The sequence below is a fragment of the Prionailurus bengalensis genome, chromosome D1 (assembly GCF_016509475.1).
Source record: "Prionailurus bengalensis isolate Pbe53 chromosome D1, Fcat_Pben_1.1_paternal_pri, whole genome shotgun sequence".
Lineage (NCBI taxonomy): Eukaryota > Metazoa > Chordata > Mammalia > Carnivora > Felidae > Prionailurus > Prionailurus bengalensis.
The window spans coordinates 49,263,712-49,290,975 of NC_057346.1; the positions used below are offsets into that span (position 1 = coordinate 49,263,712).

At 38.3% G+C, this 27,264-nt stretch overlaps 1 protein-coding gene across 3 annotated transcripts in view; it reads left to right on the top strand.

Annotated features, from left to right (window-relative positions):
- Positions 1-27,264, top strand: part of CCDC90B (coiled-coil domain containing 90B) — a 49,035-nt gene that overhangs the window by 12,947 nt on the left and 8,824 nt on the right. For 2 of the 3 annotated variants that reach the window (XM_043580091.1, XM_043580093.1), the window contains 5 exons: positions 13,965-14,066; positions 14,711-14,752; positions 14,845-14,916; positions 15,011-15,064; positions 16,523-16,637. In XM_043580091.1, the coding sequence (XP_043436026.1) occupies positions 13,965-14,066; positions 14,711-14,752; positions 14,845-14,916; positions 15,011-15,064; positions 16,523-16,637 (385 nt within the window). The remainder of the gene's footprint in view (positions 1-13,964; positions 14,067-14,710; positions 14,753-14,844; positions 14,917-15,010; positions 15,065-16,522; positions 16,638-27,264) is intronic. The other variant, XM_043580092.1, reaches the window with a different exon arrangement.

The window sequence follows — 27,264 nt, forward strand, 5'->3', positions numbered from 1 at the left end:
TTGTCCCTCACTTTCAATCTGCAGGTGTCTTTAGATCTGAAACAAGTCTTGTGTAGGCAACATATAAATGGGTCTTTTCTATCCACTTTGTCACCCCATATCTTTTGATTGGAGCATTTAGTTCATTTACATTTAAAGTAATTATTGATAAATATGTATTTATTGACATTTTGTTACTTTTCTGTGGTTGTTTTTTGTACTTTTTCTCTTATCCTCTTCTTGTTCTCTTTCACAGTTTGCTGGCTTTCTTTAGTGGTAAAGTTGAACTCCTTTCTCTTTAGTCTTTACATATCTGTTACTGGTTTTGATTTCTTTGTATACCATTAGGTTTGCATATAACATCTCCATGTGAAGTTGATGGTGTCATAAGCTTGAACCCATTCTTTACACCCCCGTCCACCCACATTTTATGTATTGATGTCCTATTTTGCATCCTTTTATTTTGTGATTTCCTTGACTGATTTTTACTGATACACTGATTTTCACTTCTTTTGTGTTTCCTGCTTTTTATACAGCCCTTCATTTAGTCCCCTTTAATAATTCTTGTAGGGCTGGGTTAGTGGTTGTTCATTCCTTTACTTTTTCTTTTCTTTCTTTTTTTTTTTTTTTTTTTTTTTTTTTGAGAAACCATGTCTCCTATTCTAAATGATTGCTTTGCTGGATAGAATATTCGTGGATGCAGACTTTTTTCTTTTCAGCACTTTGAACATATCATGCCACTCCCTTCTGGCCTGTAAAGTTTCTGCTGAAAAATGCACTAATCGCCTTATGGGGTTTCCTATTTATGTAACTGTCTTTTACTGTGTTTAAATTTTTTTTTTTAACTTTTTTAATTTTTTTGAGAGAGGGATCATGCACACATGAGCACAGGAGAGGAACAGAGAGAGAGGGAGATAGAATCTCAATCTCCATACTCCATGCAGAGCCTGATGCAGGGCTCAGTCCCATAGCCCTGAGATCATGACCTGAGCTGAAATCAAGAATCAGACACTTAACTGAATGAACCACCCAGGCATCCCTAAAATTCTTTATCACTACTTTTTGTTGTTTTAATTACTATGTGTATTTTTGTGCACCTTCTTTGGTTAATATTGTTGGGGGTTCCTTGTGCCTCCTGGATCTGGATATCTGTTTCCTTCCCAGATTAGGGAAGTTTTGAACTATTATTTCTTAAGATAAATTTTCTGCCCCCTTTTCTCTGTTCTTCCTCTGGGATCCCTGTATTGTGAACATTAATTACACTTGTTGGAGTCACTGAAATCCCTAAGTCTGTTCTCATTTTGCATTTTTTTTTTGTTTGTTTCTTATATTTGCTCAGCCTGATTACTCTCTCTTACTCTGTTTTCCAGGCCATGAATTCATTCTTCTAATTCCTCTAGCCTGCTATTTAGCCTGTCAAGTGTATTTTTGTTTTAAATTTATTGTTCTCTTCATCCCTGAGTGGCTCTTTTTTGTCTTTAAGGGTCTCACAGAATGTCCTCCACTCTTCTCAAATCCCATGAGTATCTTTATGGTCATTACTTTAAATTCTCTATCAGGCACATTATTTATCTCTGTTTTACTTAAGTCTCTTGCTGTGATTTTGTCCTTTTCTTTAATTTGGTTTGGTCTCTTCACTTTACCTAACTCTGTTTCTGTGTGTTAGGAAATTCAGCTACATCTGCTCTTGGAGTACTTGGTGGGATGCTCGCTCTTAACAAGCTGGCTGGTCCTCTTTTATGCAGCTGCTGTGGGTACTGGAGTTGGCTTAAGGACATTCCACAAAGCACACGTGGGTGGGTGATGCAGTTTTAACAAGGTGTACACATCCCCCACAGGTGGTCGGAACACATTGTTGGCAAGGTTTGTGCTAGTCTTCTGGGGGAGAGGACCTTTAGCAGCTGGATTGAGGCAGGTTTAGCTGGAGAAGGTTGGGGTGGTGCAGTGTAAGCAAATTAGGCAGTGAATGCCCACAGGTGCTGGTTCCCACCAGTGGAAGGGTGATTGTGCTGGGGTTGGTGGAGGGAAATGGTACATGCCAGCTCCTTTTTCCCTGGAGATGTCCCTTAAGGAACTCTGAGATTACTAACTCTCCTTCTCAAATGCTCTCATTTTTCAAACTGCTGCCAGTTTTTTTATTGTGTGTGTTTAGGGTTTTTTTTTTTTTTTTTTTAAACAAACTGATGCTTCTAAGCTGTATCTCCTGGGCTTTTTGGGGGCTATTTAAGTGTCTCTTTAAGTGTGGGACTCAGCGTTCTGCTGCTCTCAGGGATTTTTAAAGTTGTAGGCTTTAAGTCCTCCTGGTTAAGAAATCACCAAATCTAGCCCCTCTCATTTTCAAAGCCAAATCCTGTGGAGATTCGTCTTCCCTGTGTAGGTTCCCTGATGTGATATTCTGTTTCTCACCCCTCTCTGCACCTCACAGCTCCCTTCCTCTGGCAGCCAGACCCATGGGGTTCAGCTCCCCACAATTTCTGTGCCTTTCTACCCTCTTTGATGTGGCTTCTTCTCTACAGTTACTTGTGGAGTTTGTTCTGCTAATCTTGGGTCATTTTCTGGGTTATTTGCATTGATGTGAGTGTCACCAAGTTGCATTCATGGGACAAGGAAAATTTAAAGGCTGCCTATTCTGCCATCTTCCTCAAAAGTCCAAGCTCTTGACATTTTTTATAATATTCTTAAATTAGATTTTTAAGTTTACCTATAACCAGTGAATTAAAATTGTGGCTTAAGGAAGTTTTATGCTGGCAATACCATTTAATCCTACATTCAAAGTGCTAAATTTTGGTGTTTTTATGATTAGTGTGTGAAATTAACATCTCATTCCGTCATTGAGCCTAATCCAATTGTTGACCCCACCCCCACCCCAAAGATGTCATGAAAGATGGGTTTGAGGCTCAGGGCCTTGTACTTGATCGCTGCAGAAAGACTATACTGTTAAGTACACTCAATCCAAAAATTCAGTTATATTCTGAATTCACATAAAAACTGAATTATAGGGTTTTTTGTTTTGTTTTGTTTTTTTGGTGGAGTTTAGGGCTTAGGGTTCTATGTATAGTATCATGTCATCTGTAGACAGTGAGCATTGTACTTCTTCCTTACCAATTTCTATGCCTTTTATTTCTTTTTCTTGCCTAATAGCTGTGGCTAGAACTTCTAGTACTATGTTGAATAAAATTGGTGAGAGTGGGCACCTTCATCTTGTTCCTGATATTAGAGGAAGAGCTCTCTGTTTTTCACTATTGAGTATGACATTAGCTGTTGGTTTCTCATATGTGGCTTTTATTATGTTGAGTTATATTCCCTCTGCACCCACTCTTTTGAGAGTGTTTACATGAATGGATGTTGTATTTTATCAAATACTTATTTTGCATCTATTAAGATGACCATATGGTTTTTACCCTTCCTATTGTTAATGTGATGTACCACACCAATTGGTTTATGAACACTGAACCATCCTTGCATCCCTAGAATAAATCCAACTTGATGGTGGTGAATGATCCTTTTAATGTATTGTTCAGTTCAAAGTTTGGTAATATTTGTTGAGAATTTTGTATCTGTGTTTATCAGAGATGGGCCTGTAGTCTTTTTTTTTTTTTTTTTTTTGTAAAATCTGTTTGGTTTTGGTATCAGTGTAATGCCGGCCTCATAGAATGAATTTGGACGTTTTCTGTCATCTATTTTTTGGAATATTTTGAGAAGAGCTGTTAACTCTTCCTTAAATGTTTGGTAGAATTCACCTGTGAATTTGTCTAGTTCTGGACTTTTGTTCATTGGGAGGTTTTTTTTGATTATGTGTTCAGTGTCATTACTAGTTCAGATTTTCTGTTTCTTCCTGGTTTAGTTTTGAAAGTTTGTATCAGTTTCTAGGAATTTATCTATTTCTTCTAGGTTGTCCACTTTGCTGGCATGTAACTTTCTGCAGTATTCTGTTATACACTTTTCTATTTCTGTGGTGTCAGTTGTTACTTCTATTTCATCTGATTTTGTGTCCTTTATTTTATTCGCAATGAATCTGGATTAAAGCTTATCAGTTTTGTTTATCTTTTCATAGAATCAGTTTTTTGTTTCATTAATCTTTTTCTATTGTTTTTTAGTCTGTATTTCCTTTATTTCTACTCTCTTTATTATTTTCTTCCTTCTACCAACTTCGGGTTTATTTTGTTTTGTTTTGTTTTTTCTAGTTCCTTTAGGTATAGGGTGAGATTATTTGAAATTTTTCTTGTTTCTTGAGGTAGGCCTGTTTCACTATGCATCTCCTTAGAACTGTTTCACTGTGTCCCACAGATTTTGGAGTATTGTGTTTCATTTTCATTTGTCTCCATATATTTTTTTTATTTCCTCTTTGATTTCTTCATTGAAGAAATTTGTTGTTTAGTAGCATTTTGTTAACCTCCCTCCCCCCACCCAACACCCTGCCAACAACCCCGTTTGTTCTCTATATGAGTCTCTTATGGTTTGTTCCCCCTACTTTTTAAAATCTTATTTCTGCTTCCCTTCCCCTATGTTCATCTCTTTTGTATCTTAAATTCCACATATGAGTGAAATCATAGAATATTTGTCTTTTTCTGACTCACTTATTTAACTTAGCATAATATATTCTAGTTCCATCCACATTGTTGCAAATGGCAAGATTTCATTTTTCTTGATCACCAAGTAATATTCCATTATGTATATAATTATATTTATATATATATATATATATATATATATATATATATATATATATATACATACCACATCTTTATCAATTTATCAGTCAATGGACATTTGGACTCTTTCCATAATTTAGCTATTGTCAATAGTGCTCCTATAAACACTGGGGTGCCTGTGCCCCTTCAAACCACCACTCCTGTCTCCTTTGGATAAATACCTAGTAGTACAATTGCTGGGTCTAGGGCTAGTTCTATTTTTAATTTTTTGAGGAACCTCTATACTATTTTCCAGAGTGACTGTACCACTTTGCATTCCTACCAGCAATGCAAAAAGGTTCCCCTTTCTAGGGGCGCCTGGGTGGCTCAGTCGGTTAAGCATCCGACTTTGGCTCAGGTCATGATCTCATGGTCCGTGGGTTCGAGCCCCGTGTTGGGCTCTGTGCTGACAGCTCAGAGCCTGGAGCCTGTTTTGGATTCTGTGTCTCCCTCTTTCTCTGACCCTCCCCTGTTCATGCTCTGTCTCTCTCTGTCTCAAAAATAAATAAATGTTAAAAAAAAAAAAAAGGAAAAAAAGGTTCCCCTTTCTCCACATCCTCGCCAACATCTGTTGTTGCCTGAGCTGTTAATTTTAGCCATTCTGACGGGTATGAGGTGGTATCTCGTTGTGGTTTTGATTTGTATTTCTCTGATGATGAGTGATGTTGAGCATCTTTTCATGTGTCTGTTAGCCATCTGGATGTCTTCCTTTGAAAAGTGTTCATGCCTCTTGCCCATCTCTTCACTGGATTATTTATTTTTGGGGTGTTGAGTTTGATAAGTTCTTTATAGATTTTGGATACTAGCCCTTTATCAGATGTGTCACTTGCACATGTCTTCTCCCATTCCATTGGTTGCTTTTTAGTTTTGCTTATTGTTTCCTTCACTGTGCAGAATCTTTTTATTTTGATGAGCTCCCAATAGTTCATTTTTGTTTTTGTTTACCTTTGCCTCTAGAGATAGGTCAAGTAAGAGGTTGCTGCAGCTGAGGTCAAAGAAGTTGTTGCCTGTTCTCTCCTCTAGGATTTTGATGGCTTCCTGACTTATGTTTAGGTCTTTTCATCCATTTTGAGTTTATTTTTGTGTATGGTATAAGAGAGTGGTCCAGGTTCATTCTTCTACATGTCACTGTCCAGTTTTCCCAGCACCATTTGCTAAAGAGACTTTTTTCCATTGGATATTCTTCGCTGCTTTGTCAAAGATTAGTTGGCCATACGTTTGTGGGTCCATTTCTGGATTCTCTTTTCTGTTCCATTGATCTGTGGGTCTGTTCTTGTGCCAGTACTATACTGTCTTGATGATTACAGCTTTGTAATACAGCAATTGTGATGCCTCTAGCTTTGGTTTTCTTTTCCAGGATTGCTTTGGCTATTCGGGGTCTTTTCTGGTTCCATACAAATTTTAGGATTATTTTTTCTAGCTCTGTGAATAAGGCTGGTGTTACTTTGATAGGGATTGCATTGAATGTGTAGATTGCTTTGGGTAGTATAGACATTTTAACAATATTTGATTTTCCAATCCATGAGCATGGAATGTTTTTCCATTTCATAAGCTTTCTATAGTTTTCAGTGTATAGATCTTTCACTTTTTTGGTTAGGTGTCTTATGGTTCTTACTACAGTTGTAAATGGGATCAATTCCTCAATTTCTATTTCTGTTGTTTCATTATTGGTATATAGAAATACAACCTATTTCTGTTACTTTGCTGAATTCATGTATCAGTTTTACATGAGGCTGAGCATCTTTTCATATGTCTGTTAGTCATCTGGATGTCTTCCTTTGAAAAGTGTTCATGCCTTTTGCCCATCTCTTCACTGGATTATTTATTTTTGGAGTTTTTTGGTGGAGTCTTTCAGGTTTTCCACATAGAGTATTATGTCATCTGCGAAGAGCAAAAGTTTGACTTCCTCCTTGCTGAGTTGGATGCTTTTTATTTATTTGTGTTGTCTGATTGCTGAGGCCGGACTTCCAGCACTATGTTGGATAACAGTGGTGAGAGTGGACATCCTTGATGTGTTCCTGACTATAGAGGGAAAGCTCTTAGTTTTTTCCCATTGAGGATGATATTAGCAATGGGTCTTTTGTATATGGTGTTTATGATCTTGAGGTATGTTCCTTCTATCCCTACTTTCTTAAGGGTTTCAATCAAGAAAGGATGCTGTATTTTGTCAGATGCTTTTTCTGCATCTGTTGAGATCATGTGGTTCTTAACCTTTTTTGTATCAATGTGATGTATCATATTGATTCACGTGCAGATATTGAACCAGCCCTGCATCCCAGGAATGAATTCCACTTGATGGTGGTAAATAGTTCTTTTAATGTATTGTTAGATCCGGTTTGCTAGTATTTTGTTGAATTTTTGTATACATGTTCATCAGAGAAATTGGTCTGTATTTCTCCTTAGTGGGGTCTTTGTCTGGTTTTGGAATCAAGGTAAAACTGGCTTCATAGAATGAGTTTGGAAGTTTTCCTTCCATTTGTATTTTTGGAACAGCTTCAAAAGAATAGGTGTTAACTCTTCTTTAAATGTTTGGTAGATTCCCCTGGGAAGCCATCTGGCCCTGGACTTCTGTTTGTTGGGAGATTTTTGATTGCTGATTCCATTTCTTTACTGGGTATGGATCTGTTAAAAAATTTTTGTTTCTTCCTGTTTCAGTTTTGGTAATTTATATGTTCTTAGGAATTTGTCCATTTCTTCCAGATTGCCCAATTTGTTGGCATATAATTGCTCATAAAATTCTCTTAATATTTATATTTCTCTGCTATTGGTTGTGATTTCTCTACTTTCATTCATGATTTTACTTATTTGGGTCCTTTCCTTTTTCTTTTTGATCCATCTGGCTAGATTAACAATTTTGTTAAATGTTTCAAAGAACCAGCTCCTGGTTTCGTTGACCTGTTCTGTTTTTTGTTTTTGTTTTTTTTTTAATATCCTTGATTTCTGCTCTAATCTTTATTATTTCTCTTCTGCTGGTTTTTGGCTTTATTTGCTGTTCCTTTTCCAGTTCCTTTAGGCATAAGATTGTGTATTTGAGACCTTGCTTCCCTCTTTAGGAAGGCCTGGATTGCTATATACTTTTATGACTGCCTTTGCTGCATCCCAGAGGTTTTGGGCAGTTGTGTTTTCATTTTCATTCACTTCCATTTACTTTTTAATTTCCTCTTTAACTTCTTGGTTAACCCATTCATTCCTTAGTAGGATGTTCTTTAATCTCCAAGTATTCATGGTCTTTTCAAATTTTTTCTTGTGGATGATTTCCAGTTTCATAGTGATGTGGTCTGAAAATATGCTAGGTATGATCTTGATCTTTGTGTACTTGTTGAGGGCTGATTTATGATCCAGGATGTGATCTATTCTGGAGAATGTCCCATGTGCACTCCAGAAAAATGTGTATTCTGTTGTTTTACAATGAATTTCATCTGGTCCAGTGTGTCACTCAAAGCCATTGTTTCCTTGTTGATTTTCTGCCTATATGATCTGTCCATTGTTGTCAGTGGGGTATTGAAGTCCCCTACGATTATAGTATTATTATCAATTAGTTTATGTTTGTGATTACTTTATATATTTGGGTGCCTCCACGTTGAGGGCATAAATAAATACAATTGTTATATCTTCTTGTGGATAGATCCCCTTTATTATGATATAATGCCCTTCTTCATCTCTTGTTACACTCTTTTGGTTTAAAATATAGTTTGTCTGGGGGCACCTGGGTGGCTCATTCAGTTAAGCATCTGACTTCAGCTCAGGTCACGATCTTGCAGTTCATGAGTTTGAGCCTCACATCGGGCTCTGTGCTGACGGCTCAGAGCCTGGAGCCTGCTTCACATTCTGTCTCCCTCTTGCTCTCTGCCCCTCCCCCACTCACGCTCTCTCTTAAATAAACATTAAAACACATTAAAATAAAATCTAGATTGTCTGATAGAAGTATGGCTACTGCAGCTTTTTTTTGATGACCATTAGCAGTATAGACAGTTCTCCATCCCCTTATTTTCAATCTGAAGGTGTCTTTATGTCTAAAATGAGTCTCTTGTAAGCAGCATATAGATGGGTCTTGTTTTCTTATTCATTCTCTTACATCTTTTGATTGGAGCATTTAGTGCATTGACATTTAGAGTGAGTACTGAAAGATAATCATTTAGTGCTGTTGTGTTGCCTGTAGAGTTGGTGTTTCTGGTGATGTTCTCTGGTCCTTTTTAGTCTTTGTTGCTTCTGGTCTTGTCTTTTTTCCACTCAAAGTGTCCCCCTTAAAATTTCTTGCAGGACTGGTTTAATGGTCATGGACACCTTTAGTTTTTGTTTGGGAAATTATTTCTCTCTCCTGCTGTTTTGAATGATAGTCTTGCTGGATAAAGAATTCGTGGCTGCATGTTTTTCTAATTCAGCATGTTGAATATATCCTGCCATTCCTTTCTGGCCTGTCAAGTTTCTTTGGATAGGTCTGCTGTGAACCTGATCTGTCTTCCCTTATAGATTAAGGATGTTTTTTCCCCCTTGCTGTTTTCATAATTCTTTCCTTGTCTTGTGTATTTTGTGAATTTGAGTATGATATGCCTTGGTGATGGGTTTTTGTTGAATCTAATGGGAGTTGTCTGTGCTTCCTGGGTTTTGATGTCTGTGTGCTTCCCCAGATTAGGCCAGGTTTCCTCTATAATTTGCTCACATAAACCTCCTGTCCCTTTTGCTCTCTCTTCATCTTCTGGGACTCCTATGGTTTAGATGTTATTCCTTTTTAATGAATCCCTGAGTTCTCTAAGTCCTGTATTGTGACCTTTTGCTTTGTTTCACTCTTTTTTTTATCTACTTTGTTTCACTCTTTATCTACTTCATTATTCTCCATAATTTTACCATCTATATTGCCGATTCGCTGTTCTGCTTTGTCCATCGTTGCCATTGTGGCATCCATTGAAGATTGCATCTCGGTTATAGCCTTTTTAATTTTGGCCTAACTAGATTTTATTTTTTTATCTCTGTAGAAATGCATTCTATGGTGTCTTTGCTTTTTTCAACCTGAGTTAGTATTCTTATTATCGTGGTTCTAAATTCTAGTACAGACATCTTACTTATGTCTGTGTTGACTAAATCCCTGGCTGTCATTTCTTCCCATTCTTTCTTTTGGGGTGAATTCCTTTGTTTTTTTCATTTTGGAGGAAGGATAAAAATTAATAAAATAAAAAATAAAAATTATAAACAAAACAAAGTCAAAGGAAGCCAGATCCTAGGTTTGTTTCAATCTCCTTGTTGAAAGAAACTTTATAGAATGTAGGAAATAAAGGAAAAGGGGGGGAAAAAGTGTAAATAAATAAGTTTTTTCTCTGTATTCAAGAGATAAAAGAAAACCAAAGTAAAGAAAATGAGCAAATAAATGAGCCAGCAAATAGAATGAAACCCAAAAGAATTTATATCCACTTTCCCCTAGAACTGAAACTATGAAGCACTCTATAGTCCATATACTAAGCAGGTGGAGTGACTTGTGCTGGTCTTCTAGGGGATGGCTTGGAGGGCACAGTTGGGCAGGGCTCGGTGTGACAGCTCCGTTCTCCACTAGATGGTGCTGCTTAGCTTGCTGGGCTGGATCTGTGTGTTTGTGTACCTGTGCATGTGCAGTTGAGGTGGAATTGACTTCACCCAGCTCCCTAATCTCTGGCTCAGGAACTTCGCAATCTCACCAACCCACAGTCAAGCACTGCTCCTTTGTCTCAGGTCTTGTTCGCTCCCTGCCTCTACCCTGTCTGTCTAAGCTGTCTGCCTGCGAGACAAACCTCCTTCTCGAGATTTATCTCAGATGGGGTTGTGTTTCAAAACCCCACACTTTGGAAACCCCCACCGACTCTCTGGGGAGGGTATCACTGAGCATTGGCCGGAAGCCAGCTTGCCCCAGAAAACGTTTGTGTGGTCACACGGTGGCAGAGGTTCAGAGATTATGGCGGTCCATAACACACAGTTGGCACCAGGTTTCACAGCACTCTGGCATCTTTGTCCCAATACCAGCAAACATAGCTGCTCTCTGGGGTCCTCTGGGACCTTTGCCCACCAGGAGGCCGTATGGTGTCTACCAAATGCACTCCATGCAGGGGAACCACTTTTCCCTATGTGGCATATGGACCCCTCAAACCCCACTGCCTGCTCCTGGGGATTCTCCCTACTTCCTCACCAGAGCACTACCAGGCACGGGGCTCTGAATCTTCAGACTCTGCGCTCCACTGTGTATAGAATCCTGGTGGTATTGAAACCCTTTCCTTTCTCCCTGTCAATGGTTTTGGGGAACAGATTTCTTGTTCAGTCCCTTGCAAGTATTTTCACTCTTTCTCTCTCAAACTACTTTCAGGGCAAGTGCTTTTCTTGTGCACAATCCTGATGTACCACACTCTACCCCTTTATTTTTTCTTAGTCTTCTCTCCACCAAAACAGCTCCCTACCCTCTGTGGCTTTTCTCTCCCCCAGTTCACCTCTGCACACCATGTATCTGCCGAGTTCTGTAGCTCAGGTTATACGGATTGTTGCATAAATCCTCAGATCAATTTCCTAGGTGTTCAAAATGGTTTGGTGCTGATCTAGCTGTGTTTCAAGGATGAGACAAGCTCAGGGTCTCTATACTTCTCTGCCATCTTAACTCCTTCCTCTGGCCTGTATAATTTCTTTTTTTTTTTTTTTAATTTTTTTAAAGTTTATTTATTTTTGAGACAGAGAGAGACAGAGCATGAATGGGGGAGGGTCAGAGAGAGGGAGACACAGAATCTGAAACAGGCTCCAGGCTCTGAGCTGTCAGCACAGAGCCTGACGCGGGGCTCGAGCTCACGGACTGTGAGATCATGACCTGAGCCGAAGTTGGACGCTTAACCGACCCACCCACCCAGGCGCCCCTGGCCTGTATAATTTCTGCAGGGAAATCAGCCCATGGTCTTATGGGGTTTCCTTGTATGGAACTCATTGCTTCTCTCTTTCTGGTTTTAAACTTCTCTCTTTATCTTTAATCTTTGGTATTTTAAGTATTACTTACTGTGTGGACCTCCTTGGCTTCATCTTGTTTGGTACTTCTGCACTTATCGAACCTAGATACCTGTTTTCTTCCCAGAGATAAGGGAGGTTTTCAACTATCATTTCTTCAAATAAGTTTTCTGCCTCCCCCCACACCCCATGTCTTTTCTCCTTCTGGGACCTCTATAATGCAGATGTTCTTGCTTGATTTTGTCTAAGAGAGTCCTTAACCTATCCCTGTGTTTTTTTTCTTTTTACTGTTCAGCTTGGGTGCTTTCCATTACCCCCTTTTCCATATCATTAATCTGTTCTTTTCCATTCTCTAATCTGTTGATTCCCTCCAGTTTATTTTTCATTTATTGTGTTCTTCAACTTGGTTCTTTTTTTTTTTTAATTTTTTTTTAACATTTATTTATTTTTGAGACAGAGAGAGACAGAGCATGAACGGGGGAGGGGCAGAGAGAGAGGGAGACACAGAATCGGAAGCAGGCTCCAGGCTCTGAGCCATCAGCCCAGAGCCTGACGCGGGGCTCGAACTCACGGACCGCGAGATCATGACCTGAGCCGAAGTTGGACGCTCAACCGACTGAGCCACCCAGGCGCCCCAACTTGGTTCTTTTTTATATGCTATCTCTTTGTTCAAGTTCTCACCAAGTTTATGCACTCTGCTGTCCAGTCCAGTGGGCATCTTTATGTCCATAATTTTGAAGTATTTATCAGGCATACTTATTTCCATTTTATTTGGTTCTGTTTCTGAGGTTTAGGCTTTGTTCATTCGTTTGAAGCAAATTCTTTTGTCTCTTCCTCTTGCTTTACTTTGTGAGTTACACACAACAGCTACCTTTTCAAAGTAGGATGATCTTGTGTATAGTCAGGTCATCCCCTGTGGAGAATGTGTGTCTGGTGACATTAGCTGGCTTTCTGAATATGTGGCTGTCATGGGTGTTGGGGCACTTCATGTTAGGGCCACTTTGGTGGGATGGCCAGAGCCAAAGTGGGTACAGGCCAGAACTGTCTTCGGGCTTTCCACATAGAGGTGCATCCTGGCCAGACAGCTGAAGTTGAAGTGGGTGCAAGCTGGAGGTTCCCAAGGCTCTCAGTGCAGAGGGCCCCCAGGCAGGACAACTGGTGCTATAAAGGGTATCATTTGGGGGGCAAGCCCAGTGTTCTTGCCATGGAACATACCCTGGTAAGATAACTGAAACTGAAAAGGTTCCAATCTGGGAGGTCTTGCGACTCTCTGTGGAATTAGTCCCCTGGCAGGACAGCTTAAGCTGAAGTGAGCATGAGCCAGGGTGGTCCGGGGGCTCTCTGCATAGATGGCACCATAAGAGAGTACCTGGTGCTGAAATGAGCGCAAGCCAGGGGTAAGTGCAAGCCCAAGACACACCCTGGTCAGGTTGCTGCAGCTGCTGCAGGGTATGGACCACTGGATCCCTGGACACAGAGTGTGCCCTGATGAGTTGTCTGGAGTCAAATTAGCCACGAGCTAATTTGGAAAGGTAACAGGATGCTCTGAGCTGGGGGTTAAGTGCTGGGATCCTGGAGTGTTCTGGGGTGCTTTGTACCTGCCTCACCTCGGAAGGTGAGCTGTTGTGAACACTGACCAGGGGTATTCTGGTGTCTCCACGCTGGGGCCACGACACTGTGCTGGTTTGGGCTGGGGGCCTAGTGTTTGCTGAAGTGGTAGGCTGGCTATGGTGCCCAGACCCTACTCCTGTCTGTGCTCTAAAAATGGAAGGGGAATGTAAACAGTGATGCTCACCAGCCCCTCAGAACTAGAGAGTCCCAGCAGCACTCTCTGGAAGAGTTCGAGGGCTAGGTCTTTTATATTCTAGTTGCCCTTTTAAACCTCAGCATTTTTTCTTTATCCCAGGGCAGATGAATCTGCTCATGGTCATTCAGTACTGTCCCTCTTACTGCAGTTCTCAGTGTCTGCAGTTCTCAGTGTCAGGATTAGGGATTCCCTTCATTACTGTGCTTCTGTCTCTCTTGCCTTTCTCTTTGTGGTATATTTTTTGTTGTGCAGAAGCTGGCCGGTTAGCCCTGAGGTGTCCTTCAGGAGGAAATGCTTTATAAATAGGTATAGATTTGGTGTATCCATGGAGGAGGCGACTTCAGGGTCCTCCTGTGTCACAACCTTGGACTGGAACCTCCTTTTCATTTTTATATATAGGTTTCATATGGTTTTGTTTAGTTAGCCAAGCAACATTACACCTTGTAGCATAACAACAGATTCTTTTACATTCCATGAAAACAATTCTGTGTAAGGTGAAAGCATTCCATATATCACTAGGTTATTTCAATTTTGCTTTCCAGGAAATAACAGTACAACAACTAATGGCTCATTTGGACTCCATCAGGAAAGACATGGTCATCCTAGAGAAAAGTGAATTTGCAAATCTGAGAGCAGAGAACCAGGTGATACTAGTTTGTTTATTACTAATAAAATAACTGATTTCACATGTGTTCTAATAGGACCAAGTAATGATTTTATGTGGTCATTCAGTAACTTTCAACGAGTTTTTTGATCAAAGTATGCTAGATGTTTAACCTATAACTAATCTTTCTATGTATCAATCATAGTCTAGACCAAAGAATAAGAGTTGTATCTTACACATGTAAAAGTCAAATGTAAGGGGAAATCTTTATATATAAAATGTTTCATATTATATATAAAATTTCTAATATAGCTCAATATAATGTTCTCAAAATTGAAAGCAATGTGCCATTTTATATGAATCTGCAGTAATTTTTGTGAGTTAAGAGAAAACTGCTTCTGTAATTCATTTGGAGTTTTAATTTTTTTTAAGCTTAAATATTTTTAAATTTCAAATATCAGTCATGGTTTAAAACTAACTAGAATACATTTTTTACTGTTTTGTTCATAAGAATTTTCTGAATATGATGAAATACTACTTTCCTTTTTTGTCTATTTTTAGTGCTTCATTAGAAATCTGTAGATCATCCAGTTTTTGCTAATGCAAGGTTTCAGATTTGTTGAATAAATCATGCTATGGGCTTTTGGCTTAATGGCAATTGCATGTGATTTTTCCTATACCTAGAAAATGAAAACTGAATTGGAACAAGTTAAGCAGCAACTGATAGTAAGTTTTACTTTTCTCACTTTAAAATATTTTATTAATTTCAGAACAAACATTATGAGATTGCTTTTTTAATATTTTGATTTTCTGTAAAGAATGAAACCAGTCAGATCAGAGCAGACAATAAACTGGACATCAACCTAGAAAGGAGCAGAGTAACTGATATGGTAATGTGCTTCTAAATATACTTTCTTGGTAACTTACTAATTCCTTCCAGTCTTTTTTTTTTTTTTTAACCTCCTGATTTGTCATATCCTTTAGTTTACAGATCAAGAAAAGAAACTTATGGAAGCAACCACAGAATTTACCAAAAATGTAAGCTAGTATGTAAAAATTCTCTTTTATACCACTCATGTATTTTATGTGTTGTATCTGAGCTTTTTTTTTTTTTTTTTTTTTTTTTTTTTTTTTTACATTTATTTATTTTGAGGGAGACAGAGAAGGCACCTGCAGGGGAGGGGCAGAGAGAGGAAGAAAAAAATTCCAAGCACTGAGCCCAAATCAAGAATCAGGTGCTTAACTGACAAAGCCACCCAGGTGCACACCCCGCTCCCCCCCCCCCCAGCTTATTTTTATATAGAAAATAACTATTTTTTGGAAGACCTGGATTCACATTTAAATGAGGGCACAGGTTCAATGAAATTATCTTTAAAATTTTAAAATAGTGAATATTTATTGAGTACTTACTATACATCAGATAGTTCTACCTGCTTTACTTCTTTTTTTTATTTTTTTTTAATTTTTTTTTTTTCAATGTTTATTTACTTTTGGGACAGAGAGAGACAGAGCATGAACGGGGGAGGGGCAGAGAGAGAGGGAGACACAGAATCGGAAACAGGCTCCAGGCTCTGAGCCATCAGCCCAGAGCCTGACGCGGGGCTCGAACCCACGGACCGCGAGATCGTGACCTGGCTGAAGTCGGACGCTTAACCGACTGCGCCACCCAGGCGCCCCTACCTGCTTTACTTCTATTAATTCTCCTTATCAGCCTCTGAAGTAGGCCCTCTTTTTTCTCATTTTACCAGTTTGGAAAATGAGACACAGGAAGTTAAGGTCACACAGCTAATAAATGGTGGAGCTGGAATGTGAGCCTGGATTCTAAACTCCATACTCCACTACTATTTACTTTCTCCTAATGCTAAATGGTAATCATTGCTTAATCTCTATGGTTTGAGTGAAACGTAGCTTTTTTTACTCAGCCATCGTCTTAATAAAAGCCATTGGGTCTACATTCTAACAGAAGAGACCTCGTTCTTAGAAGGGAGGGTCTCATTTGCCTTTCCATGTATTCTGTTATATTCTCTTACTTCTTGTCAGGATAGAGGAGATGAACAAGGAAATCAACAAATTCTCTCAGGGCTAATTTCTGAGCTCTTCTACCCCTTAACCCCTCTACACATAGCATTTGTTTTTACCCAGCTAGCATTTCTGCCAGTTCGCATTCTAAATCTGGTTGAGTTTTTTTCTTTTACACAATTGAAAGTTTTAACTGTGATATCCTAAGGAATTTAAGTTCTAGGACTAAAATTTTTCCCTCTTAGGTCTCAAATTTCTTCCTATGAGGCTTTTAATAGAATGTACTCAAAATGTGATAATCCTAATAAATAATCTCCAAATATTAAAAATAGAAGGAATTTTTGTCAGTTTATAATGTTCATGTAATGTTTTTTTATCACCATTAAAATTTTTGCAATACACAGCCCATAAGTAAGGGTTTCTAATGTAAATATTTATGTCATATGGACAAAATTTTCTCATTCTTATTTACTGCAGGATACCAAAACCAGAAGTATTATTTCAGAGACCTGTAATAAAATTGACACTGAAATTGCTTCTTTAAAAACACTGATGGAGTCTAACAAGCTTGAGACTATCCGTTACCTTGCAGGTAAGGTAATTCCATATTTTGTTAAAAAACAAAAATCAGTGGGGGTACATCTGAAGACCTAATTGTTTTGTTTTCAAGTTTATTTCAAGAGAGAGCACAGGTGGGGGAGGAACAGAGAGTCTGATGCAGGGCTTGAACTCACAATCTGCAAGATCATGGCCTGAGCCAAAGTCAGACTTCTAACTGACTGAACCACCCAGGTGCCCTCTAATTGTTTGGGGTTTTTTTTTGTTTTTGAATGATTTGAGCATCCTCTTATCTAGCAAGTAGAGGGAAGGTGGGACAAGAAAGTTACTAGCGAAAGAAAAGGATTGTTCCAGGCAAGGTCACTTTCTCTTAAGGGTAAAAAACAAGAAGTCTTACGCAGATTACACTTTGAGGAAAGGGAGAGGGCTGTGTGGCAGACCCACTATAACTAATGGGAAAATTCCTGACTGACCAGTTTGGACCAGTTAAACTACAATTAGATTAGCCATTAAGCCCTGGTTTTCAGACTAGGCCTGAGTGACACCATCTCAGTTTAAGAGTTCACCCCCTTTGTTAAGTCTCAGTTTAACTAAAAAATATGATCAAAACTTAAAGCATTAGTGCTACTCTCAGTTACCACTATTTTGTTGTTCTTTTCTACGGTATTATCAGGGAGGAAGAATGTCCTTTGCAGTTGACATCAGACAGATTAACAGGAGAAAACAGACATGAAATTCCAAAGACATTCAAGCAACATAAGGCTTATATGACATCCTGAGCTAAGGAAAGGGGTTTAGGGGTCTGAGGATACATAGAGAAGGATGGCCATTGGCAGGAAGGTGAGAGGAGATGTTTGGAAAATAAAAGTTGCTGTTATGCAAATACTAGATATCTTAGGTAAAGAGGAATCTCTACTAATAGTTGTGTTCCTGGTATATAGGCTGTCCGTTATGTAAATTTAGGCAGTTGAATGGGAGTAAGAAGCTTTTCCTAATCTGCTAGGTTTGACTGCTTTTAACTCAAAGTAATATTCATGCCAAAATCACCTGTCTTGGGGCAGTCTGCCCTTGGCACTTAAAGGACACTTCCCTGAAGTTTCACACATGAAAGTTGAGCACTGGTAGATTGTTCTGTCTCATTGAACCAGTCTGTACAACAGATCACCTAGTACAATAGATCAGACAATAGATCAGCTCAGTTAAACTCATTTCAGAAGGCTATGAGGTAGGGATATTCTCAAAGCTAGGCTTGTGATTTAAGTAATCAGGTATTAAATAAGTAATCGGGTGTTTTGGTTCTGTCAGAACAAAAGAAAACAACGGTTAATGATTGGGTCAAGGGTAGTCATGACTTCTAGTTGTCAGGCTGGAAGCATTTTCAGACTGAGTCAGAGCAAGCAGTGAGTCTGACGGATTTTCATTTATAGTTCAACTGTCTCTGATCTTTTGAGTGACCCATAGAATGACAGGCATGAAGGTTGTCTCTAGGTGTGAGCTAGTGTGATTTTTCTGAAGTTTAGTTTGTAGGGTTTCAGGGAAAAGAAAAGTTTTAGTTCTTAACATGATTCCAAGTCAGAAAGGTAGGAGAAAAATTGAAAATACTAGTTTAGACAGTTGTAGCCAGTCATTGGAGGAAACTAGAGGCAATCAGGCTCTACTCCAGTTTGATGAATAATATTAAAATCTAATACACAGGTATTAGACACAGGTGTGTCTTTCTTTCTGTAATCACCTTCATAGCCAAATTGACACTAATTGTATTGCAAAATAAGTTTAATTTAAAAACAAAACAAAAAAATTTGGCCTGATTATTTACATAAGTGCAGTTGACTCTGTAGGCTCTTTAAGATCTCCTTTGCTGCAACTACTCATCAGGATTTCCAGATTGAACTTTTAACAGCATCTCAAGGCCAGAAGCCAAGCCAAATACTTGGGGTCAGACTTCACCTGCAATACCTATATATTTGGGTGAATTCTCTTCTCAAGGTTCCTGCACTGACCAGGAAGTGACCTTCTTTACTCACCTGGTAAAGCTGCTGGGTACTCTGTAAGCAAGGTATCAATCAGGATGTTATATCCAAAGGGGCTTTTTAGGCCCCATCAAGTCCATCTTAGTTCCTTAAAGCTGTCTGCTCATATCTGAATCTATGCAGATCTGTCTAAAATACAACATTCTAGTCAAAAGGAGAAGAGATTTTTAGTTAACATGCAAATATACTGTCATGAAAATAGAATACTCACTGGGTTTCTGAATGCTGGAGGGATCAGGTAGGGAGAAAAAGATAAATGTTTCAAATTGCTATTAGTTAGCTTAAGAAAAAAAGTTTCCATATATCTGGAAAAACAAAAATCATTGTTTCAAATAAAGTCTTAAAAATAAATCTCCATTCATTCAGTCCTATTTAATAATTCTTGTTCTGCTTAGATCTGGTTTTTTCACTAGTTCAAAAATTCTTACCTGGTTCAGTTATCTTAAAATTATTGGAAACCTGTACTCAGAGTTCTTTACATGAGTCACTAAAGACATTTGCAATAGCATCAGACTAAAACAGTAACATGACAAGACTTAAATATGACCATGGTTCTAGATCTGATTACAGTTGGTAAGGAAATTTAGTTATTTCTGTGGTATACCACACTTCAAAGATAACAGATTTTTAGGAGTTTCACCCATTTTAATAACATATCTATATAAACAATCTAAGAGGGTTTAGTGTTGACAGTGCTTCCCATGCAATTTAATATACCAAATTTTCACAAAATCTTTTACATTTAAGATTATGGTCCAAAAACTTCAGAATTTTATTTTTGGAAGTTTATCAAAAATATTTAAAAGGTTTGTATATTTGATTAAATAGGGTCACAAATTATTTTGAAACATATTTAATTATTTAGCCAAAGTGACAGTAAAAGATTTCAAAGGCAATTAGAGACAGTTACATAGTTGTGAGCAAAATTTAGCGCTTTTTTGTTTATTTTTTAGAGTGGGAGGGTGAATGGGGGAGGGGCAGAGAGAGGGGGAGACAGAATCTGAAGCAAGTTCCAGGCTCTGAGCTGTAAGGACAGAGCTTGACATGTCATCTGCAAGATCATGACCTGAGCCAAAGTCAGACACTTGCAGGCGCCCCAAAATTTAGCCCTTTTAATATCAAGACTCAGTTTTCTTAAGTCATTGAAGACCAAACACAGAATCCTTGTCTTCTAGGCAGGTAACTTTAAATGTAAAGAAAAACTTTGTTTGCAATTACTTATTAAGAACAGACCACTAGTTCAGGAAAATTTTGTTCTTTTAAAAAAGTGACAAAATTATTTACTTAACTTCATCCTAATCTTAGCCAGTACTGACCACACATAGAATTCTTTTCTCAAATTTCTTGTTCCATAAACCTTCTACAACTTTCCCTCTTTAAATAACCTTACTCACTTTAGGACAAAATTATTTTCTTTTCCCTTAGCAAAACTGTATTTTGTCAAGTGAAAGAAAACCAACTTCAAAGTATGCTAATAAATGCTTTTTTTTTTTTTTTTCTTACTGAGGACTGTAGTCTGGGAGACGGTCTTTCAGATTGCTCTGAAGAACTGCTCAAAAACTTGTGAGCTACAGATTATATACATAAAAAGGAAGGAGTTTATGTGCTTGTAAGCATTCTCCAAATACTTGGGTGTCACAAGGTATAATCTTTTACAGTCCTTAAAATTCAGGTTTACTGATAGACACAAGAAAGACCCTTAGGTCATCTTAATACATTGTTTCTATCATATCTGATTGTTTGAAAATATTGCTTGCAATTTTGCTTCCAATTTGCCAATTCTACCTGGGTGATTCCTCCTTAAGGTCACCTGAGACCTCAAGTCAGAGAAGGGTGACAGCAGTTGCATACTGCAATTTTAGTGCACAATTTTTATTCCTTGTACTTTGTCTCACCCAAAACACCTATCTTACTTTCCCGGCATACACAGTTGTTTCCTTTATTTCTAGGAGTCTTAATTATTACCATTTATTAGAATCCTTAACTCTTAGAAACCTTAGTTTCTAGTGAAAACTAAATAGTAAACAATTGTGAACTGTTTTGTGAGTACATTTCATAATTTCTAGAAACATGTGCTTTTTCACAATGAATTCCAAAACATGTTTTCTAACATCTAAACTTATCTCTAGTTTCTCTGTAATAAAACAAAAGTAGATAAATTTATGTTTAGCTTAGCAAAAACATTAAAGTTTCAGGTTACCAAAGATTCTGGAAGCAATTTAAAAGTTTATATGCAGGGGCGTCTGGGTAGCTCAGTCAGCTAGGTGTCTGAGTTCGAGCCCCACATGAGGCTCTGTGCAGACAGCATGGAACTGCTTCAGTTCCTTTCTCTGCCCCTTCCCAGCTCATGTTACCTCTCTCTCAGAAGAAACAAATTTTTTTAAAAATCAAAAGTTTACATACAAACCTTTTTTAATCTTACTTACATCTAAATTTACTTGTTCTTAACAATTATGTTTACCCACAAAAGTTCATGAGGCAATAAAGTTACCCACTGTCCTCTAAGTTTTTTTTTTTCTGATAAATTTTCCAACAGAGATAACATGGACTTTTTTTTAATACTGATAACTCTTAATTAAAGATGTGTCTTTAATAACTTTAAATTGGCCTTAATACAGAATTTTTTCCCAGATCATATGAACTTGAAATTAGGGTTAGTTTCTAGCTTTCTGAGTTTTAGAACACTCAATTATAACCACTTGCCTTCACACCAACTGAAATAGAGCTATTACAGATTTTAATGTTACCATTCCTAGGTAGAGAAAATATCTCACACTTACAACATATACAGACCCATATATCCAGACAAGATGCAAAGAAAACTCTTAACTTCTGTTTTTACTCGTATTTGTGGAGAGGACATTACAGTCCCAATTTCCAAATACTTCCCCCTTTTTTCTCCTGATAAAAAGCTTCTCCCTAATGTTTGTATTTCAAACAATGGCTATGACATCCTAGAGATGATGGGGGTAGAAATTTTATATCCCAAAGGTATGGAGATATTATCCAAGTTTTCTCCAAGGTGGAGATGGGACATATCTACTCCATTATCAACGGTCCTAGAGTCTGGACACAAGAGCCCATTTAGAAGTTTGCATTTTTAATTTTCAGTCTTAGGCAATTATGGACTATATTTCCATTTTAAAGACATGGTAAGATTTATAATTTCAAGAGAGTGAAAGAATACAAAACTATTTTTTTTCTTTCAGTTTCAGGGTAACTCCTATTTAAGATTTAGCTTTTTTTCTTTCTTTAAGCAGGACAATTTCATTCCAATATCCTGATCTTTTCTAACACCTACAGACGTTGTGAGAGGAATGGATAGGATTTGTTTCTGTAGTTGCATTTCTGGCTTTATAGAGTTTTTTTTAATGTTTATTTTTAAGAGAGAGAGAGCAAGCAGGGGAGGGGCAGAGAGAGGGAAACAAAGGATCTAAAGCAGGCTCTGCATTGACAACAGTGAGCCCGATGTGGAGCTCGAATTCACAGACCTCGAGATCATGACCCACTGAGCCATTTAGAGATTTTTAAGACAAAGACAGTTGTTACCAATTCCCAAAGAATGGAATTATAGCCTGAATATCAAGGGCTTGGCCTGTTTTAACTAAATTTGCTTCTTTATATCAGATTTTTAACAAAAATTGGAATCAAAAGCTTTATGCCTTGGTAAAATCTTTCTAAAGCATTTTATAACAAAAGCCTTTTTTCCGGGTATACAATTCAACCTTGGCTTTATCCCCTATCAGCCCCTGAATATTGGCTCTTCACAGCCCATTTGTAGGAGGGTCTAGGAGAAATTTTGGTCATTGTTTCTCTCTGAAGAGGGTTTGTGAATAGTCATTAACCTTTTCAATTCTCTAAATTTGGTAGGATCCTCTGAGAGGTAGAAGGGCTATATAACTTAAAAGACTTTTCCGCTGGCCAGATTTCTTTCATGTGATTTCTTTTGTGGTGAGTGGTCTGGAATATACTTGTAAAGGACATTGCATAGAAAGGCCTGAAGCTGGTGGAGCCCGATTACAGAGCCCTGGAAAGTAGGAGCAAAGAGAGCCTTACTGACAGTCTTGGGCACTTTAGTTAACATTCGTTTTCTGGCTTTCAGCATTCACGTGAGCAACCTGTATACTTTTAACCTAGAGATTATGCCAGACTTCTCTGTAAATCTTATAGGGAAATGGAAGTTTAAAGAGGCAGATAAGGCTAGATTTTAAGAAGGGGCATTATGTTGGATGTGGACATTGATTTTTGTCTTCAGTTGATTTCTGTTCATCTTGTAAGGGAAGTCCCTAAGGCTAGTCATTATACTAATAAGATAATTGAAAAGCTCACTATAAAATATACATTTTTAAAATACAGCCAATTTAAATTGGCCATTGACAAATAATATCTATTAATAGCAACTCAAACCAATAAGCCTTTTAATAGCTTAGCCAAAGCCACAGGAGGCACCCAGAGAACATGTAGATAATGTAGCCCCTGTGATCCAAAGGTTCACTTCCAAAATTAATCGAAGGAAGCAAAGCCCTTTGTTGCACAGGTAGTGAGGATAATGCAATGAAAACAGTGTCTCTGGTCTCCCACAAAAATGAGACTCTTCCCATCACAAACTCACTAATCTCTTAACACCAGGCAGGCCCTACTAGAATGGAACTTTCTAATTACTAATAAGCAACAGAGGTTGAGATGACAAAGGTCCCTATGGCCTGGGACCTCTCATAAGACACCTGTGCTGAGCTGGCATGGCAGGGTAGAGAGACTCAGAACCTAATGGTGCATTAGGGTGCACCCTGGATGCTGGAGACCAAAAAGGATATACTCATTGGTCACAAAGCTATGCTCTTAGGACATACAGTAAGACAAAGGAAAAAAAACCGTCTGGTTTTTCTTTTCGCTAAGCCTGTGTCTCTTGGAGCCACACTAATACATAGGAGGCTTATGCTATGGATTGTGAGGATTAAGGACTGTGTGTGTTTTCAGTGTACCTTGTTGCACAGAAGTTTTCTTGAAGTTGACAGGTGACCCAGTGCCAGCCTCCCCTGTTCCATGACCAGCTTATCCTAACCTGGGAGTCTTTGAGCTGGGTGGCAAGCACTCTAACAGCTTTTAAGTGTCCAACCTGTGCCCACTAATTTTGCAACTTTGGCTTCCAAGATGTCCCTTAGCAACAGCCTTTACCTAATGTATGACAAACGACATAAAAGACACAAGAATACAAAGACCACTCCCAGGATGAAATGGATCAGTAACCAAAAAGTTCTCTGACAAATTTATCAAGAGTCACTAAGGCCAAGGAACTAATACCACAGATATTTTCTCCTGCTTGTATAAATTTAGAAAAAGGGTTCTCACCAGTGTCACTCTCTCAGACTCCAAAGATAGAGATTCCAGGAGACAGACAAGATAGGAAATCTTACCTCCTGCGGGCTGCATTTCAGATTTCCTGGGGAGCTCTCTGCTGCAGCAGCACCCAGGGATAATGCCATCAGCAGGTTATCCCACCAACTATGCCAGCTGTCTGGAAGAAGGAATGTCCTCTGCCCTTCAGGGTTCTTTTAGCTGGACTAAGAATCAAATTGACATGAGACAGTTTAATGGGAGGAAATCAGATTTAGTTTCATATATACACAGGGAGTCCCTCCAGATATGAAATCACGAAGATAGGCAATGTGAGGTTACGTGACATCCTACGCTAAGGAGAGGGGTAGGGGTGTGGGGATACAAAGGAGAGGAAGACCATTAGCACCAGTCGAAAGCAAATAACTCAAAGACTCTGGAAGGAATCCACTTTTTAAGCTAAGCAACCTGTTCTTCGATCTTATATAACTGAGTTTCCGCTTCCCTGTAAGTATTACTCTAGGCATAGCAGATAGCCCCCACAGCATAGACACCTCTTTGCTCAACTAAAACGTAAGAGGTATTCCATTATCAAGGACAACTTTGGCTGCAGAATCTAAGATCTTTGCTGGGCTGCTATTTCTTTAGCAGCAAATTTTATAATTTAAGAATTAAGGAGAAGTTCTTGATCGCCGTCTCATTTACCTTTATCCCTAACCAGGGAAATACAGGGATCTGCCAAAAGGAGTGAATCCCAAATCACAAAAGCATCCAGTGTAGGTCCTTTTTAACTCAACAATTTAAATTTAGGGGAGCTAAAACAATGAAATGTCTTACTTTGCTTGTGAAAAGTTGAAGGCACAGTTGTTAGATTTTCTCCTACCCTGAAATAAAAGGTTGTTTAAATTCCAGAGGTTACCCCACTTTAGCAGTGGCCTGGGAGCTACAGATGAGGGTGTTATCTTTACAGGCCAGTGTAGAATAAAGGAAAGGAAAAGAGGAAGAAGGTTTTATGTTGACTTAGAGTATGAAGTCTTGATCTGTCATCTTGGGCAGAAGCATTATATGATGTCAGCTACTTCTCTTTCTTGTCAATTTGATTTTGAGGTCGTTAGCATCTTCCAGATTTGCAACAGTGCCAGGAGCACTTGGGAAGGAAGGTCTCTTCCAATAGGGCTCAAGGGTTGTCTTCCTCTGGTGATATTTTTAAAATACCCAGTCACCAGGCTACAGATTGTAACTGAAGGTTTCCTTTGAATTAGGATCCAGGAAGGCTTCTCTAACCTGTTGATGACAGGCTTGAGCATAAGACATTAGAGACTTACTGTAGCTGGTCATGCCAGTGTGAGACAACAGAGACTCAGCGGAAGGTTGTGTAGAATCACGATAGAATTGGATTCAATTCTAATAGAATTCCAAGAAGTTGGTGAGGTTTTCATTAAGGCTAATATGATTTGCCCAGTGAAGTGTGATTTACATAGTGCTTTGATTATTAGAGACCATGGAAGGTATACCCCAAGAGAGTATTTCACATTTTCTAGCAGTTTGTCTTTTTCAATGTGCCTTACAGCAGGAAAAGGCTTCAGCACATCTGGAAAACACACATACAATAACAAGAACACTGATAACCCATACGAAGTGATAGTTGAATAAAGTCCACCTGCAGGTATTAAAAGGGGCCAGAAGGAGATCTGAAGCCTCCAAATACAAACAATTTTTCCATGATTATGGACCAGACAGGTCAGGTCTTGGTAGACCGTTTTTGTAATTTTACACAAGCCTCACACCAATGCCTTTTCATAATTTGAGTCCTCTTAAATGTACAGTAGGTGAAGGTGTGCAAAAAATGGGAAATGAGGTTTGTCAGGGAGCCAGAAAGAACCAAGCTGCTGTCTTCAGTTTCTTTTGCCCCAACTGTAATTTACAGCCATTGCTTATCCCCTCTTACTTTCTCAGATTTGAGTACATTGTTGCCATGTTACAAGGACATTAGGATGGCAAAAGTCTGGCAATAAGGGGCCATTTTTGCAGCAACCAAATGGACTTCATCCACATGTGCCACATCTTACAAATATAAGCAAGACTTTGTATTACTTGTTTGCCAGTGCTTTCCATGTAATATGCATATCAAGTAAGCCTAATTGGTTTAGCAAATCCTTTGGTGTATGCGCTGTCAAAAAAAGTTTTTAAAGCACTTGCCTGAAGGATCACAGATCATTATGAAATTTAAATATAAAAGGTAAAGAAACTTTTACAGTCTTATCAAAAGCAGACCAAAAGTGTAAGAAAACATCCTTTTTTACAGAGGGAATACTACTTTCTAATTTTGTACCAGCTTATTTTTGATATTAAAACATTTTAAATAATTTTTATCTTAACCACCTTGACCACACATAAAACTCCTTTTTAAAGATTGCTTTTTCACAAACCTTCTATCCAACATTTTCTTTTTTCCTGCATTCTGATTTTGTCCTGTTTTTTCTCTTTAAACAACCAGGCTCACTTTAGGACAAAATTACTCTCTTTTACCTCAACAAAAAATACAAAATACGTCTCTGTTTTTCATACCTTTTTTTTTTTTTTTTTTTGCTGAAAACACATCCTGTTTTCCTGACATATGGAGATGTTTCCCTTATTATTTTTTTTAATTTTTTTTTAATCTCTATTTATTTTTGAGAGAGGGACAGCATGTGAGCAGGGGAGGAGCAGAGAGAGAGAGGGAGACACAGAATCTGAAGCACGCCCCAGGCTCTGAGCTGTCAGCACAGAGCCTGACACGGGGCTTGAACTCACAAACTGTGAGATCATGACCTGAGCCGAAGTCAGACACTCAACTGACTGAGCCACCCAGGCGCCCCTCCCTTATTATTTTTAGTAGCTTCAACTACATATATTAATTAGAATTCTTAACTTTTGGCCGCCTGGGTGGCTCAGTCATTTAAGCGTCCAACTGTTGATTTTGGCTCAGGTCAGGATCTCAGGGTTATGAGATCAAGCCCTGCATTTGGCTCCCCACTGGGCATGGAGCCTGCTTAAGATTCTCCCTCTACCATGCTCTCTCTCTAAATAAAAAAATACTCTTTAAAAAAAATTGTTAATAAAAAAATTTAAAAATAATTCTTAACCCTTAGAAACCTTAATTTCTAGTGAAAACTAAGCATTTGTGAACATCTGTTTACCAGCATGCTTTTAATTTGCAAATTCATGAATACATTCCAAATTTTCTAGAATCATTTTAAATGATTTAAAATTTTCTAATGTAGCTTTAATACATCCAGATGTCTTTTAGTTTCCCTG